The sequence below is a fragment of the Mya arenaria genome, chromosome 6, assembly GCF_026914265.1.
Source record: "Mya arenaria isolate MELC-2E11 chromosome 6, ASM2691426v1".
In the NCBI taxonomy this organism is placed as follows: Eukaryota; Metazoa; Mollusca; class Bivalvia; order Myida; family Myidae; genus Mya; species Mya arenaria.
In genome coordinates this window covers 20,147,755-20,163,710 of record NC_069127.1, presented here as the reverse complement: position 1 = coordinate 20,163,710, position 15,956 = coordinate 20,147,755, and the positions used below count along the sequence as shown (strand labels likewise).

At 35.4% G+C, this 15,956-nt stretch overlaps 1 protein-coding gene across 2 annotated transcripts; it reads left to right on the top strand.

Moving 5' to 3' along the window:
- Positions 1-317: 317 nt before the first annotated feature.
- Positions 318-15,595, top strand: LOC128238438 (probable pyruvate dehydrogenase E1 component subunit alpha, mitochondrial). Of its 2 annotated transcripts, none has more exons than XM_052954359.1 (10): positions 318-455; positions 5,921-5,980; positions 6,530-6,703; positions 7,364-7,490; positions 7,842-7,933; positions 8,464-8,630; positions 10,273-10,354; positions 11,547-11,683; positions 13,353-13,461; positions 14,341-15,595. In XM_052954359.1, the coding sequence occupies exons 1-10, from the start codon at positions 405-407 to the stop codon at positions 14,506-14,508; spliced, it is 1,167 nt and encodes a 388-aa protein (XP_052810319.1). In that variant the 5' UTR covers positions 318-404; the 3' UTR covers positions 14,509-15,595. The 2 variants fall into 2 exon arrangements, with proteins under 2 accessions (XP_052810319.1, XP_052810320.1); XM_052954360.1 differs by lacking the exon at positions 318-455 and adding an exon at positions 715-2,281.
- The last annotated feature ends 361 nt before the right edge of the window (positions 15,596-15,956 follow it).

Below are 15,956 nucleotides of genomic sequence, written 5' to 3'. Positions count from 1 at the left end.
GAAGAGGGACATGTAGTGTAAGTTTTACTTCAATTATGACAGGACAATTGCTCGTTTTGAACATCTTTGCTCGCATTTTCAAAAAGGCAAATTACATTTTCATACGAATTGTTTTTAATGAATAAATGCTGTTTTCCTCGAGGGTCATCTAAATAATTACATTATTGGCTTTGTAAATAAATAATAACATATAGTTTATATATAAATAATTGTACGTGTTTCTTATGTCTTTACAATATTGATAATCGTATAGTTCTTAAGGGGCGTGAAACTCGCAAATATCGTACCACTCGACTCTATAATCGGTTATGTTCAGTAATAGTTTAGCGTAACCACGTTTCACTCAGTGAACGCAAGCGGCCCGTTGTTGACCTTGGCTGGAAAAATATTTTTTCTTTATATTTATGATGCATGCCGTTATTCGAGCCGTTGGAAACGGCATTTTGAAACGACAGGTCAGTAACTTTATCTTGTTTTAATGTATTTATTGTTTAAAATGAGCAATATTGAACATAAAAATATTCGGACACAATGTATCCGGATATACGTCGATCTTAAAGATGAGATTCGTCGTACATCGGTATTCAGGGTGTTTCATTTGAAAATTAAAGAAATTAAATTCTTTCAATCCTTAACGTCAAAACGGGTTTGTACAAAAACCGGGGGTCTTTGAAAAATATTGAAATCGTATTAAGTGAAGTATTTTATGGTGGCCGATTCTTTTCATAATTTTCGTGAACGATATACCGGATGTAGTTGGATGCCTCTGTAAAATGTTTGCAGATGACTGTAAAATCTATAATAATATTCTTTCCGCAACTGATCAACAACAGCTTCAGGAAGATATTGACCGTTTATGTCAGTGGAGTAAGGACTGGTTACTGAAATTTAATATTAAGAAATGTAAAATTGTGTCATTTGGTAATGAAAAATTTTACAATGACTATAACATGATAGATGAGAATGGAAATGTTCACAAACTTGCAAGGGATTTTTCTGAAAAAGACCTGGGTGTGCTCTTCACAAATAATTTGAATTTTGAAACCCACATTAATAATACAGTCAACAAAGTAAACAAAATCATTGGGCTTATTAGAAGGAAATTCACCTTCATGGACAAATCCTTGTTCTTAACATTGTACAAGTCTCTTGTTCGTTCCCACTTGGACTATGGAAATTTAATATACTTCCCATACACAAAGAAATGTAAGCAAGTTCTGGAGAATGCGCAACGTAGAGCCACAAGACTAATACCTGAATTTTGTGGACTTTCCTATCAAGAACGATTGAATGAACTGAATCTCCCAACATTGGACTACCGTAGAAAAAGATTTGATATGATACAAGTTTTCAAAATTATTCACGAAGTTGATGACATCAATGCAAGTGTATTTTTCAATTTTGCGGACAATAGTGGAACAAGAGGTCACTGTTTGAAGCTTGCAATGCCTAAAGCTCACAAGTCTATTCGATTAAATTCTTTTGGACATCGTACTATATCCATTTGGAACGGCCTTCCACATAATATTGTTACATGCAGCACCGTGAACAGTTTTAAATCACAACTGGATAAGTTATGGGCACACAAACGTTTTGATCTAAGTGATGTGTATTAATTTTATCAGCAAACAATCAGACCGGAGTGAATTTCAATATTTTCATTGATAAACAAAATCAGATCGGAGTGGAGATTTGCATAGAAGTAGTCTAAAGGGATCAACTAGCCTAAAGGGCTAAACATTTCCCTAGAAGACACAAGGTAGACACAAGGTAGTAAGGTAGAAATTGATCATAAAGGTTTTTATATACATATTTTACCACGTAAGTGAAAAGTTATTTTGCACAAAACAAGCATTTAATGCATTAAAACACATTGTGTACCTTTCCAATAAAACAAAAGTTGACTGATACAGACAACAATTATGCCAAGCGGAACAACTCGATCCAATCGTAATAACTCGGCCACCTCCGACAAGCTTCGAGATAGACATCGTAAAACAATTCTGCCATTGCCGAAATGTTCCGATTGTTTTAAAATTGTGCCCTGAAGCCTTTCAGGTGCCCTTCATGGACATATAATGTTACGTTTTGACAGAATGAAATGAAGAAAACCTGTCAAACTCATAATTATTTGTTGGATATTTATTTTTTGTGTATGGAACTAATATAAAATAATATTATCTGGTAATATTTCTTGCTTTTATTATATTTTATAGACGCAGTATGCTTTAACCTGGAATCCCGATCGGAATAACTACCCACTTTTCGTACAAAACAATTTGTACGTGAAGGATTTGCCATATCAAAAATCGTAATAAAAATCTGTCAACGTACAATTATTTGGACTTACTTGCATGCATTCTAATTGTAAATTAAAGCGCCTATCTATTTCTATACAGTTCGATCATACAAATGATTGGAGGTGATATTGTGTTTTATGCCAATTAAACACGTAAGGCATCATCTTTTTTATATGCTTAGGCCTAAAAAAATAAATTGTGTGGTTCGGGTCACCCGACCCTACCTGGTAAATGCCGCCGACCTTACTGTTTTTATTGGACTTGCGAAAAATAAAATCGCAATTTTGTGCCCTATACGTAACTGTACGGTACTATCCGGGGGTTATGCTTGGCACGTTGCCAAAAAAATGAGTTGTACAAATTGCTACAGCAAAAAAAAAAATGCGTTCAAATCGCTACACAACAAAAACATGGCGACCAATTCTGCCGTCATAAACATCATAAAAACGGCATGTGGTCACCGTAACACTACAGAATGTTGGGAGTTTAAGCTCATAACACCAAAATTTTTAAAATGAGTTTCGAAGATGTATAGATAATGTTTTTGTACGAGCCGGGGTCTATATCCGAGATTGACATGTCAACAGCTGTCAAGGGGCCATGGACCCGTTTGTATGAAGAACAGCTGTTCAGCATTGTGTAATTCCTGTCGTACAGTCCATCGGGACTTTTCGTTCTTCAGAGTAAGGTATATACAATGGAACAAAATGTCTCTGGATAATAGTAAAAGTTTTCCCAAACATAAGATAAAAATGCCGTCTAATTTTAATATACCCCACCCACCACTGCAGGACAAGGCATGACCCTTTTCACTTGTCATGCTTTTATCCAATAATGCAATCATAAAAAAATAGTTTAAATAGAATAGCAGCAGGGCATCCATACTACTAGTATAGAAAGGAAATATAATTATGTGAGTTCTCACACAGGCTGGTGCTTGACAAAATGTGACTTTATTTTAAACTGGACTGAAGCCTGGGTCTGCCATTTGTACAGTTTATAAAATATTCCTAACTTTACTTCTTGGAGAATGGCAGAGAAGTGTTTTTGAGATGCTGAAGCAGGTCAGTATTGTCGAAAATAATTATCAATATGTTTTGCTTTCGGAAGGTGTGTAATAGTTGACAACAAAACTCGGCTAGCTCAGTTGGGAGAGCGCCGGTCTATCAATCTAAGAGTTTGTTTACCTAGGAAAATCATAGTTACCGAATGTTTAGCCCCAGCAATGTCCTAATATAACTGAAATACTGTTGAAAAGGGACAAAAACAAAGCAGACAAACCTGTACCAAACTGAAAAAAAAAAAATCCCTACCTACCCTACCTTTTCTTAGGGGCCATGTTACCCTAACCACACAATTTATTTTTTTAGCCTTATTATTCAAAGATGCGTCCTTGACACTAAGTCGCCTTGACAAAAGGGAAGTCGGATACGCAGAAATTTACGATGATAAAAAAGCTATTTGCTCTGAGATTCAGGGCTTCAAGCCATGTGCTGAATGTTTGTTTATTCAATTAATTAATATAAACACATGTCAAAATTAATTAACACCCAAGGTGATAAATGATTATCGTTCAGTTTCTAACCAGTAACTGCGTCTTTTAGCAGCTGTCAAACTCATTGCAAACTCATTGACGTCAATAACTCCGCCCATTATGTAAATTAACGCTAACTATGATGGCTATGAAAATAAAAAATGCTAAAATAGCAATATCATTATCAACATTGATACTTTATTTATTTTATTTAAATATATTTGATAATATATATATATAAGCTAATATAAAAAGAAAGATCTTCAAATTTTGAATGCGAACAGAAAGTTATCATTCTACAAACATCGTCTTAAATGCGCGGGAAACAGATGCCTGTTCACTTCCTGACAAACTTAATCAAAGTGAAAGGAGTGTAACGGTCCGCTGTAGTCGGCGGATGTGCGTTCATAGCATTCCGTTATAAACGGAAGTACGTTTATAGTATGTATGTTAACTTGGTTGGTAATATGCAAATTTGCAAAGCCCGGGCTCTGTGTGAATAGAGAATCTAGTGTATATAAAGACCAGTGGACCCCTTCAGGGTCGAGCATGCTTGTTGATCTCACACGTTACAGGAGAACTGTTGGACATAGTTAAACAGGTACAGTGTAAGGTTCTATTTTACTCCTTTGAATTGTTTTGCCTTTTATTTTGAAGAACAAGTATAGGAATATTGGCTATAGAAACTTTAAGTATTTTTGTTGTTACTTTCGAAACTTGAAAGTGAAACTGAAAGTAGAAAAGAGAAAAATGTCATTGCACATTCGCTGGTGCATATCGGCACTTACAGTACATGCATAATTCTCATCATCCATTAAACAAAATGATATGTTCAAAAAATATTTTCCTCTTTTTTCCCATTTTGAAAGCTTTACTCTTACTGAATTTTTGACAACTACACTATTATATGTATCACTATAATAATCTACATTACTTTATGGTGTTTAAGTTTGGGCTTTTGAAATTAGTTTCGGGCTAGTAAAATTTCCTATCTAGTAGCCTGAATGAGCTAGTGGATTCAAATCCGAATGTCTCTGGTGTTATAAACAGGTTCCTTCATTGAATGTACATGTACCCGGTAGTGAAGAAGAGGAAATAAATTAAACTTTTGATAGCAAGACAGTATTTAGTTATTTTTGGTGTAGTGTTGGGAATCGGACAGAAAAATTACTATCGATAATCGGTTTATGAAACCGATCAATGATCGATTATTAATCAATTTAATTATTATTTAATTATCTGTGCTCATCATATTTAAGGCAAACAGATACAGTGCATGCACCAGTTTTAAGCACCAATGTTCCCTTACAATATTGTTTGCAGATTTCTTTATATAAATTACATTTTTTATTTGGAAAGCGACTATCTTTTAGTGTTTACATGTTACTTTTATAGAACATGAGACCACAGGCTCTAATTATTGCCTTACATTTAGTATTGTATACATGTGTAAAATAAACACAAAGAAAGATATCAATCTCTTTTTAGTAATCAGTCAGTAACAAGTACAACAAGCAGTTGAATATTCTGTATGTTTTACAAGAACAGTTTCTGTTTAACAGAACCAGTTTCTTTCAGAAAACTGAGAAAACTAAATTTTTACATGGTTAGAAGTAAACGATAACATGTTTTAAAAATCACTTTTAAACCACAAACATGAGAAGTTGAGAACCAATCCTTTAGCAGTTAAATTACAAAGAAAATTTGTAATAAGGTACTGTAGTGACTTATTGACTTGATAAGAATATAAGTACATAACTTAACATAGTAAGACCTTAACATTTCAACAAAAACTAGCATTAACCAGAAATAAGTAAATTGGTCGGTAGCGTTAATGTCCCTTGTTTCTATAATCGATTGTTAAAATTTCACTATCGATTGTCGCTGACGTAGGCCTTTCCGATCAATTGTCGATTATAATCGATCATCAGCACAACACTATATTGGTGTGTTAAGGTTATCTTGATATTAGATTCCTGTCATGATGATAACCTTGTGCTTAAATTTAGTTTTGCTTCAAGATGCTCAAGAATCTTTTCGGAATAAAATGCACTATCTGTTTTCAATGTTTTGTTATATATTTCAGTTTGCTTGTAGTACAACTCAAGCCTGCAACTATGCATCTGAGGCAACATTTGAAACAGAGGTGGGTAAATTAATAGACATTGTTTAAATTTTACAACACCAAATATAAGTTTATATTATCACAAATAACAATATATGTTTTTCTAAAATACTTTAGGCAAGCAATATTTAGCTAACATGATATTCTTTTAATTTTTTGGTACTCAAATTTTATGATTTTGTCAAACCTTGAGTAGCATCTTTGCTAATAACCAATAAAATAGGAAACAGATTTACTGCTTTATCTTAATGTTAAAGCTGTGAATAAACACTTATTGAAAAGTAAAACTGTGTGTTCATTGTAAAAATAATAATACACTATTGTTATACTGATACAATGATATATTTTGAAATCTGCTATAATACTATTGGACACAGTCACACACTTTAAAACCATGGGTTCTGGGCTAAAATGAAGAGCCCAGGCATTGTTCAGTGCATTTTAAATGCGAATGCACATGTTTAGGAATAATGAAATCTATGTCAAAACAATAAGAATAGGACTCAGATGTTCAGCAAATTGAACCACTGATAATAAAGACATGTAGAACCACATTCCTTGCCGATACAGCCGTACAAGCTTCACAAGCTCACTGAGGGCCCAAGCCGCACTGTCACTATGACGAAGGAGGAAGGCATGCAGTTCTACAGGGAAATGGTCACCATCCGCAGACTGGAGACAGTCGCTGCCAACCTGTACAAGTCCAAGGCTGTTCGGGGATTCTGCCATCTATACTCTGGACAGGTAAATGCACTGCATGATGCATTAACAAATTCCATACTGAAGAGTGACAGTTCAGGACCCATTTCAATAAAAATCATGTAAGGCTTGATATTGTAAATTTTCAGATGTAGCCTCGTTTTTTGGCGTAAACTGCGTTTCAATAAAAATATCATAAGGATTCTGCCTGTAACTGTACTGGTGTCCCTGATCACTCTGTAGCAGCATAAGGTTTACAACTAAGATATCTAATTGAAACAGGGACCATCTTTATATGCAAACTTAATGAAAAACAGCTATTTCTGGATAGATTTACCTCCTCTCTATTTTATTGTTTCTTAATCAAATTAGGAAATTTGGACAACTTGAATTGGATAGATTATTGACATATGCTGAACCACTCTGTTGTATATACATGTATTTATAACTGTTAAACCAATGAACAGATTTTTTACTTATATGATAACACAGAACACACTAATGAATGTTGACTTGGGTTTGATCATTCTTTTGATGAACAAAGTAGGAAATTATCGAGGGCAGTCATAATCCAATCATGTCAGTTAACTCTCAGAGAGAGTCTTGTAAGCCATACACAGTTTGTATGCCATATATTGTATGAAAGCCATTTTCTCGCATTTACACATATGAACTGTAGCCTGTAATTGTATGTTGTTCATGCAGGAGGCATGCTGTGTGGGAATGGAGGCAGCTCTAACAAAGGAGGATGCTGTCATCACAGCTTACAGGGCGCATGGCTGGGCCTACATTCGTGGCATTAGCTTAGTGGGGGTCTTGGCAGAGCTCACTGGTATGTTTACACTTAGAGTAAGAAATTTCATTTTTAGCTTGTCTGTTTTTCAAAGCAATAGTCTTGGTGTTATCAGTGTTATTGTCAGGAAAAACATGCTGCCAGAAAACAATACGTACACTCCTGGTATAGCATGGTCCATAACTCTTGCTTTTATAATTGTTGAGTTATTCTTCTGGTTTAGCTAGACTAGCGTTGTCGTGGCACTTATGTTTAACAGTTATCAATTACAGAGTCTGAAACTTTGATTCCAACATTGCAGAATTATTTGAGAAATAATGACCTTCACAAGTTCTTGACGTGAGAGCGTATTGTTTGTACATGTATCTATTTTGTGCTTGTATGTTTCAGGTCGTCAGTCAGGCTGTGCGCGTGGAAAGGGTGGTTCCATGCACATGTATGCTCCAAACTTCTATGGAGGCAACGGCATTGTCGGAGCTCAGGTGTGGTGGATATTGCAATAAGTTATTTGGCCAAATAAATAATAAGATAATTTTTGTATGTGTGTCTCGTTTCAAGGGGACTTAGATTCTCTGAGTTCTGTCACTATTAAAGATGTCTTCCTGTGGCCATTTATCTGGGACTTACATCAAACACTGGAGCTGTACCTACAGACAGCGTGATACTCAGCTTATAATTCATTATCAAATTGAAATTAAATATTTCAATCCAACCAACTTGCTAAACAATCAATTTAAAAAAGAATCAACGGGGTGCAGATGATGGTCTACAAGTACAAAATGGAATTACCCAGTAGTGCCCGACTGTACAATTGGTTTGACAGGGATCAAGCTTCAAAACCGGGTTTATTTTAAAATTGGTATTAAAATTAAAAAAATTGTTGAGTGCGAAATCCCCCTGTCCTACATTTGTGAGAAGAAGCATTGTCCTGACGCTATATGAGGATTTTGTAGCCTGGGTGGAGTTTTCAAAGTAATGCAAATAAACATTAGTTTTTTTTTATATTATCAAGGTGCCCCTTGGTGCAGGCATTGCATTGGCATACAAATATGAGAAGAAACCCAATGTCTGTCTAGCACTGTATGGGGACGGTGCAGCCAATCAGGGACAGGTGTTCGAAGCCTACAACATGGCTTCCCTCTGGAATCTGCCATGCATCTTCATCTGCGAAAACAACGGGTAGGATACAGGTTGAACCGATTTGTCAAAGATAGTTTGTACTTTGAGGCAAAGAGTCAAGAATGTTATCATTTCAATTGCATAGAATTTCTTTTGTGCCTGATCAGTTGATCACTTGTTTTTTGTCCCTTGTAAAGCATGGCTGACACATACATGTATCACTTAAATAGTCTGACATTATTGTCCGCTGCGTCATCGTCGGCGACCAAATTTCGTTTCCTATCAGTAACTTTTTACAGAATACTTGGAATGCTCATTTGTCATGGTCAGTAAATGTCAACTACTGATTCTGGGGTCAAGGTAAAGGTCATGGTGAATTTTGCTATAAAAATTATGGATTTTTCCGATCAATAATTGTTTAAAAACTTGTTTTAGAGTCTTCAAACTTGGTGTGCACTTTCAATATTATCATTATATGACCCCAATTGATTTGGTTGGCAAATGGACAAAGTCATTGTGACATTTCTTAGAAAGAATATGGGCATTTTCAATCAATAACATATAATTGACTCTGTATAGAGTCTTCAAACTTGGTATGTATGGTCAGTAGATGACCCTTATTGATTTTAGGGTCAAAGTCCTGGTGACCTACATGTATACTAGAAAAAAATATGGGCGCTTCTAACTGGCGATGCAATTGATTCGTAGATTTCTAGTTTTTATCTAATGCCATTTAGTCCACACTTACAGTACTATATGCAGTGCACAAACCTGTCATTTTCTAAACCTCTGTCAAATTTATCAGTTTATGATGCTCTGAATATTTTTTGTGTTAAAACAAAGAAGCTTGTATTTAAAGTGAAAACCACTGTTTCAGTTACTTCTTCAACTTTTGAATAGAATGGTGATCTTAAAGTGGTATAAATGAGCACTAGCCTGCAAGCTCTGCACAAGTGAAATGCTTTCCCAGCTTGCTCAAATTCTGGATATTTATAAAGCATGGCATGTTGAAAACAACCTCAAAAAAAGTCTTTTCAATGACTGATCTTGTGCATTTTTTTCAATGACTGATCTTGTGCATTTCCACCAGTCACAAAAAATACTGATTACTGTTTAGCTTTGCAAGTGGAAACTAGTCGGCGAATTTAAAAAAGACTTAAGTAGTTTTACCAATGCATGGCCAAGGGCATGTGCTTAATATGTCCATTGTTGCAATCAAGTCTCCTGTAAAAACAAAGATACCCATTATATTTTAAGCTTGTCCTTTTTTAAGAAAACAAGCCTGAGGGTTGTACAAAAACATGAAACTTGGCCATCACTCAAAAGCTGTTCATGATATTCAAATGAAACTTGGTACACATGTTGCCAGGGACAACCCATATAAACATATATCACGCCTCCAACATAAATGACACAATGCCATTGGCCTAGGACTGGTCATGCAGTGACCCCATTGTTTTCCATATTGGGTCACCAAAATTATATTGCACCTAAATGGCATATATTTTTCAATTCAGATTAATGTTCCGATAAATAAAAAAAAAAAGTCCCACAACTCTAGATTTGATGATTGTTGAGTTATGTTATTATTGGACTGAAAACAAAATCAACAGACCAGCATTGGCTTCACTTCCTACGCTCTTGTTTCAATTTAAGAGTACCATGTACAAAATATTAATTTTCAACGTTATAATCTTTCCAGGTACGGTATGGGAACCAGTGCTGGCCGGTCATCAGCAAGCAGTCAATATTACACTAGAGGAGATTACATTCCTGGAATATGGGTAGGTTGAAAACAGATGGGCCTTTTTCCTATGCATTCAAGGCATACTGGTTTATGTTCTGTCCCATTCTGAAATTTGAACACTATTTAAAATCATACAGAATTAATGACGATGCTAGAATCCTCATGGAATGCCTTAATTAAAGGTTCATTTGATTTCTCAAAGATTTGACACTTCTCATTTCAAAAGTAGTAAATGTTTTAGCCTGATACTGGAGTTTTTAGACTTTAAAGTGACACTCTTATTCAAAATCAATACATACACATGTACAACAAACATAAATTTGATAAACCTTTAACTATTTACTAAATAATGCATTTAAGGAAAATACAATAACTGATATCAAGATCGTAACCATTAATTTGAAAACGCAAAAAAATATTAAAATGATTAGTAAGTGCTAAAAGATTTACTGTGATCTACTACTTACCTTAAGGTAGAAATACTGCGTTTTTCTGCACCTTTTTTTAAATAAAACGTGGTATTCTTCATATAAACCATTTTTTCAACATTTATTCATCCTTTTCAATCCCCGCCTCGGAGTGGGGAGGGGATTATAGGCATGCACTTTGTCAGTCTGTCTGTCGGTCTGTCCGTCTGGCTGTAACATTTTGTGTCCGTGCTATAACTTACTTATGCATTGATGGAAATATTCCATATAACTTGGTACAAATGTTTTCCTCATTGAGACGATGTGCAGTGACCTTGACCAGGGTCCATACCTCAAAGGTCAAGGTCATACAAGACACTTAAAGGTCAGCGTACACATGCTGGTGTCCGGGCTATAACTTACTTATGAATTGATGGATTACCATATTACTTTATTGAAAAAATACTTAAGGCTTGCTACATCATCGATGTTATAAATCAAGGACTCATTTTCCTGTTGTTTTTTCCAAAATATCCTTGACATTGATCTGACCTACACTTCACACAATATGAATAACTTAAACAAATATCCTTTTATAATATGTTCATATATCCAAGAATATTTAGGTAACCGATCAAACTTGTATTTTCGATATTCCCACTCTTGACCAGTGGTTGTGTATAATTTTTGTCATATTCAACTAACCAGTCAGGTTGTGAGAAAAACAGAATATACTAAAAAAAAACTTTCTACAAATCAAACATCAAACAGTTAAATAACAAACAATATCAGAAGATGTGTAATAATATCTGTGATGCACAGGTTGATGGTATGGACGTGCTGGCTGTCCGGGAGTGTTTCAGGTGGGCTAAGGAGTATTCCATCAAGAACGGTCCCCTCGTGGTTGAGGCCGCTACCTACAGATACCATGGTCACAGCATGAGCGATCCTGGCACAAGGTAATAAATTGTCTGTTAAAAGAACTAACAGCTCAGGTGTTGTTGTTGTCAGTAATATTGGAGACAGCTGACCTATGCAAATTCATTAACCTTGGCATAAAATCAGTGTTTAGCAGTAAGACCCATTAATCTGGCTAAAAAGGTATGGCTGAAATAAACTTCTATGAGCTTAGCGTAGTTAACATAAGTTAACATAAATGTTGGTAGGTCTATCAGTCTTTCAGTAGACCATATCTTGTCCACACACCATTTTGAGAATGGTTGTATGTAGAATCATGGATTCAGTGGTGAGTTGCCATTGACCTGTAGATGATCCTTATTGATTGGGGGTCACTAGGTCAAGGATCAGTGTTTAATCTGTTTCATCGTCGGCAACCATGGTACTTTCTTCCATTACACTTTATACATACTGTAGGACAATTGACTGACAAAATTTGCTTTAATGAATATGCATGAGGCAGGAGGGACAGCTCTTCTGCCAATGAATTTGTATAATACACTCAAATATTGTTCAATAACTATACATTGTCAGTAGCCTCCATGGCCGTGTGGTCTTATCTACTGCCAAATATTATTGTACTGAAAAGGCGGACCCGGTGTAAATCCGGCAAACGCCAGAATTTTTTTCAATTATAAAGCATCCGGTACTTTGCGGTTTGCGGAACCAGTGAAACTGCCCTATTGATTATTTATGATAACAAGATTTTCCTAGCCGAATTGCCTATGGTACACAATGCATAGGGTAGTGTGTAACGTCTGTAATGGGGTATCCGATGAATTTAACTGTGTTATGAAAACTTATAATAGCTTCAGAACAGTTCGACATTGGACTATGAAACTTCAGTCTTGACCAATTCATGATCCCTATTCCCTATTACTAAGGGATTAGTAGGTCAATGGTTCTGGTCAACAGTGTAATGAAAACAACACTGCCCTTATAATAATGTAAAAAAAACAGTTTGACCAAGGTCCTTGAAACATCAGTGCAAGGTTGCCCTTGACCAATAAGATACCACTTTCGTTGGGGTCAGTAGTTCAAATGTTAGGTAAAGGTTACTTCAGCTGTTTTTGGAAAACTTTTTTCCATACCATAAGTTTAAAACATTGGACATACTTCAATGGTATGTTGCCTTTGTCCAATAGATCACCCCTATTGCTTTTCGGGATCATTAGGTTGAAGGACAATATCATGATAATCAGTGTCATGAAAACAGTGATTAAGGGCAAATAAACATCACTGGTATGTTGTACTTGACCAGTATAAAGTTTTAAAGTTCAGATTTAATCCCTAAATCAGGATTGAGAGCTTGTACCTATTGTACCATTGTAAAGACTGTCTTTTTTGCTTGAAAATTTAAACAGTAGGAAGAACATAATTATACCTTGAAATGAATATAAATTACTTGGGAAACAATTTGAAAAGAACATGAATCCCATATATTGAAACAGACCTAGGATTGACAATAATCAGCTATTTGAACCCCTGCCAGTATATGAACCGTATTGTTTATGGTCACAGTTATGAGCAATGCATTTCTGTTTGAAATACATAAATGCTGTATTGCAAACGTTTTGAACAAAGCAGTGCTCAGGGGTGCCATTATGTTTTATTCTTATCAAAATGGGTGATATTCTTATTACAAAACCAATCACTCTTTTTCTCCGGCAGCTACCGTACCCGGGATGAGATTCAGGAGGTTAGAGAGAGGAAAGACCCGATACTGAAACTCAAGAACCGCATGATTGAAAATGGCCTGGCTACAGCTGAGGAACTTAAGGTAAACTTACAGTATTTCCATGATAACTAGAATTCAAGAATGGCATGATTGAAAATGGCCTGGCTACAGCTGAGGAACTTAAGGTATACTTACAGTATTTCCATGATAACAAGAACTCAAGAACGGCATGATTGAAAATGGCCTGGCTACAGCTGAGGAACTTAAGGTATACTTACAGTATTTCCATGATAACAAGAACTCAAGAACGGCATGATTGAAAATGGCCTGGCTACAGCTGAGGAACTTAAGGTATTTCATTTTATATTATGTGATAGTTGTGTGTGGTCTTTCATTAACTCTCATGCCTTTCAAACTTGATACCTCATGACCAAAACACACCTGAAAAGTTAATTAACTTGCATGTTTTATATTGAAGTAATAACTATGTGACACACACACTGGTTTCATCTCAGATACCAACTCAGAGGTTGTAATCCCCCTTAGCTCCTTGCCTAACAAAATCACTCTCATTTTTACTGTGCATTTCAAATACAATTAGATAACTTTCAGTCTGCATATATTGACAATATTTGAGTTTATGCGTACCACTCTGGAGTCTCAAAGGCTCGGTAAAACCCTGGATACAGCGTACCAGGAAAACGGGTTTCATCTTCTTCTTTTATACTTCCTATGCATAGGTTTTAGCTTAGTAAATTATAGGAGGGTGCTGCGCTCTGTCCTTTGTTGTTAGCACCCTTCTACCCTCATTGAGACCAGAATGGCAACACTTCTTCCTTCTTAGATTTGAATGCTTTATATAATTAAATATTTCCTTTGTTTTGTATAATAGCTTATTATATGATTATATAAAAACTTAGAAACTGAATACACCCGGCAGTTGAAACCTTCACAACTAATACTGTCATCCTCTATCCACAGAAAATTGAGCAAGACATCCGTAAGCAAGTAGATGAGGCTGCCACGAAGGCAAAGTCGGACGCAGAATTGCCAGTGGAGGAGCTGTATAATTCGGTCATGGTCGACCCACCAGCAGACATGAGGATCCGCGGTTGTGATGTCACTATACAGGCGAAAACAGTAGCATAAGGGGTATTGGATGGTGGAAAACATCACTGAAGGATAGGCTTTTATAGAGGATTATGAACCGTTTGCTTTGATGGGTCTAATGCAGGCTCTGTTAGTGAGAAAAATAGTGTTAAAGATATCTGTTGTGAAGAAGTACATGTGCGAAGATTTATAATGGCAGTTGTTTTTAGTGTGAAGAAGGGATTGTTTTGTTTTGAATATGAAATTTAATAGGAATCAAATGTGTGTAATCATTTTAACTTTTATTTCTTAGAAAAGTCATTGAATATAAGATAATAGGATGCATCTATTGATTGTCTATTACTTGCAGCATGATTATAAAGAAGTGTATGTTTGTGTAAATTATATAATGCAATCTTCACACATGTATGAGGACACTAACTTGGTATTATAAAGATGCCTGAAGTACGTGTGTGCTCTTGCATCTGTTCAAAAAGGAATCTCTTACTATACTGCATCACTGTTGTTTATGCCTATGCTATGTTCTACTGGTTATGGAATAAGGCAAACTCTGCTTTCTCTCGAATGAATAATAATCCTACATGTATACCCAATCTAGAACCTGTTCTGTTTTTTGCCTTGGCCATAACTAAAAGAACTTCAAATATTCATATGAAACTTGGTACACTTGTCGCCAGAGACAATACACACATGTTGCCAGAGACAATACACACATGTTGCCAGAGACAATACACACATGTTGCCAATAGCTCTCACATTTATCATTGTCGAGTTACGCCTCTTTTTAAACTGAGAAAACAGACCAGCATTGTTGTTCACTTTGGCACACTCTTGTTTATGGGTTGTATTATGATATTGTTTTTAAATTTAAACAGATGTACCTGTTAATGATAACTAATGGATAGAGTTTGTGATTAGCCCCGAAAGCTGTATTGTGGTGTGGATTGGTATATTCATTTGTTCTTTTCTTCCTTAAACATGGCATAAACCTTTTGTCTGAATATATGACAACATCAAATGCTTATATGACAGTGATTATCAACGTTATTTATTTGCTTACTCATTGTTATATTTTTAATGTTTTAACATTAACAACTCATGTAAAGTAAAACTGATACTAAACCAGGTTTTTCTCCTTTTTCTTTGACCTTCACTTTTATGCTCTCTTGAGCACAAGTTGCTCATGATCAGCTATGTCAAAATATTTATGAAATTTGCTCAGAATGTGTGTCTTGATTAAATCTAGGTCAAATAATTGTTGATTTTGTCAGGTCAAAAAGTAGGTCACTAGATCAGCAATAGAAATCCCCCTTATATCTAGAGGCTTAGAGTTTCTACCAGTCTTGAACTTGGTAATAACTATTGTCCTTGTTTAAGGAATTAGTAGATGATAAGGCGGCATTGGATTCCTGCACAATTTACGATTTATCAGTACCAATGATTACAAAGATATTATTAAAAGCACCGCAATGAAGGTTTTTAACATG

What these genes read in the sequence shown, in the direction of transcription:
- LOC128238438 (XM_052954359.1), top strand. Translation starts at nt 405, where the DNA reads ATGATGCATGCCGTTATTCGAGCCGTTGGAAACGGCATTTTGAAACGA. An exon ending in ACGGCATTGTCGGAGCTCAG is followed by an intron (nt 7,934 to 8,463) that starts GTGTGGTGGATA and finishes TATATTATCAAG; the next exon opens with GTGCCCCTTGGTGCAGGCAT. An exon ending in ATGAGCGATCCTGGCACAAG is followed by an intron (nt 11,684 to 13,352) that starts GTAATAAATTGT and finishes TTTCTCCGGCAG; the next exon opens with CTACCGTACCCGGGATGAGA.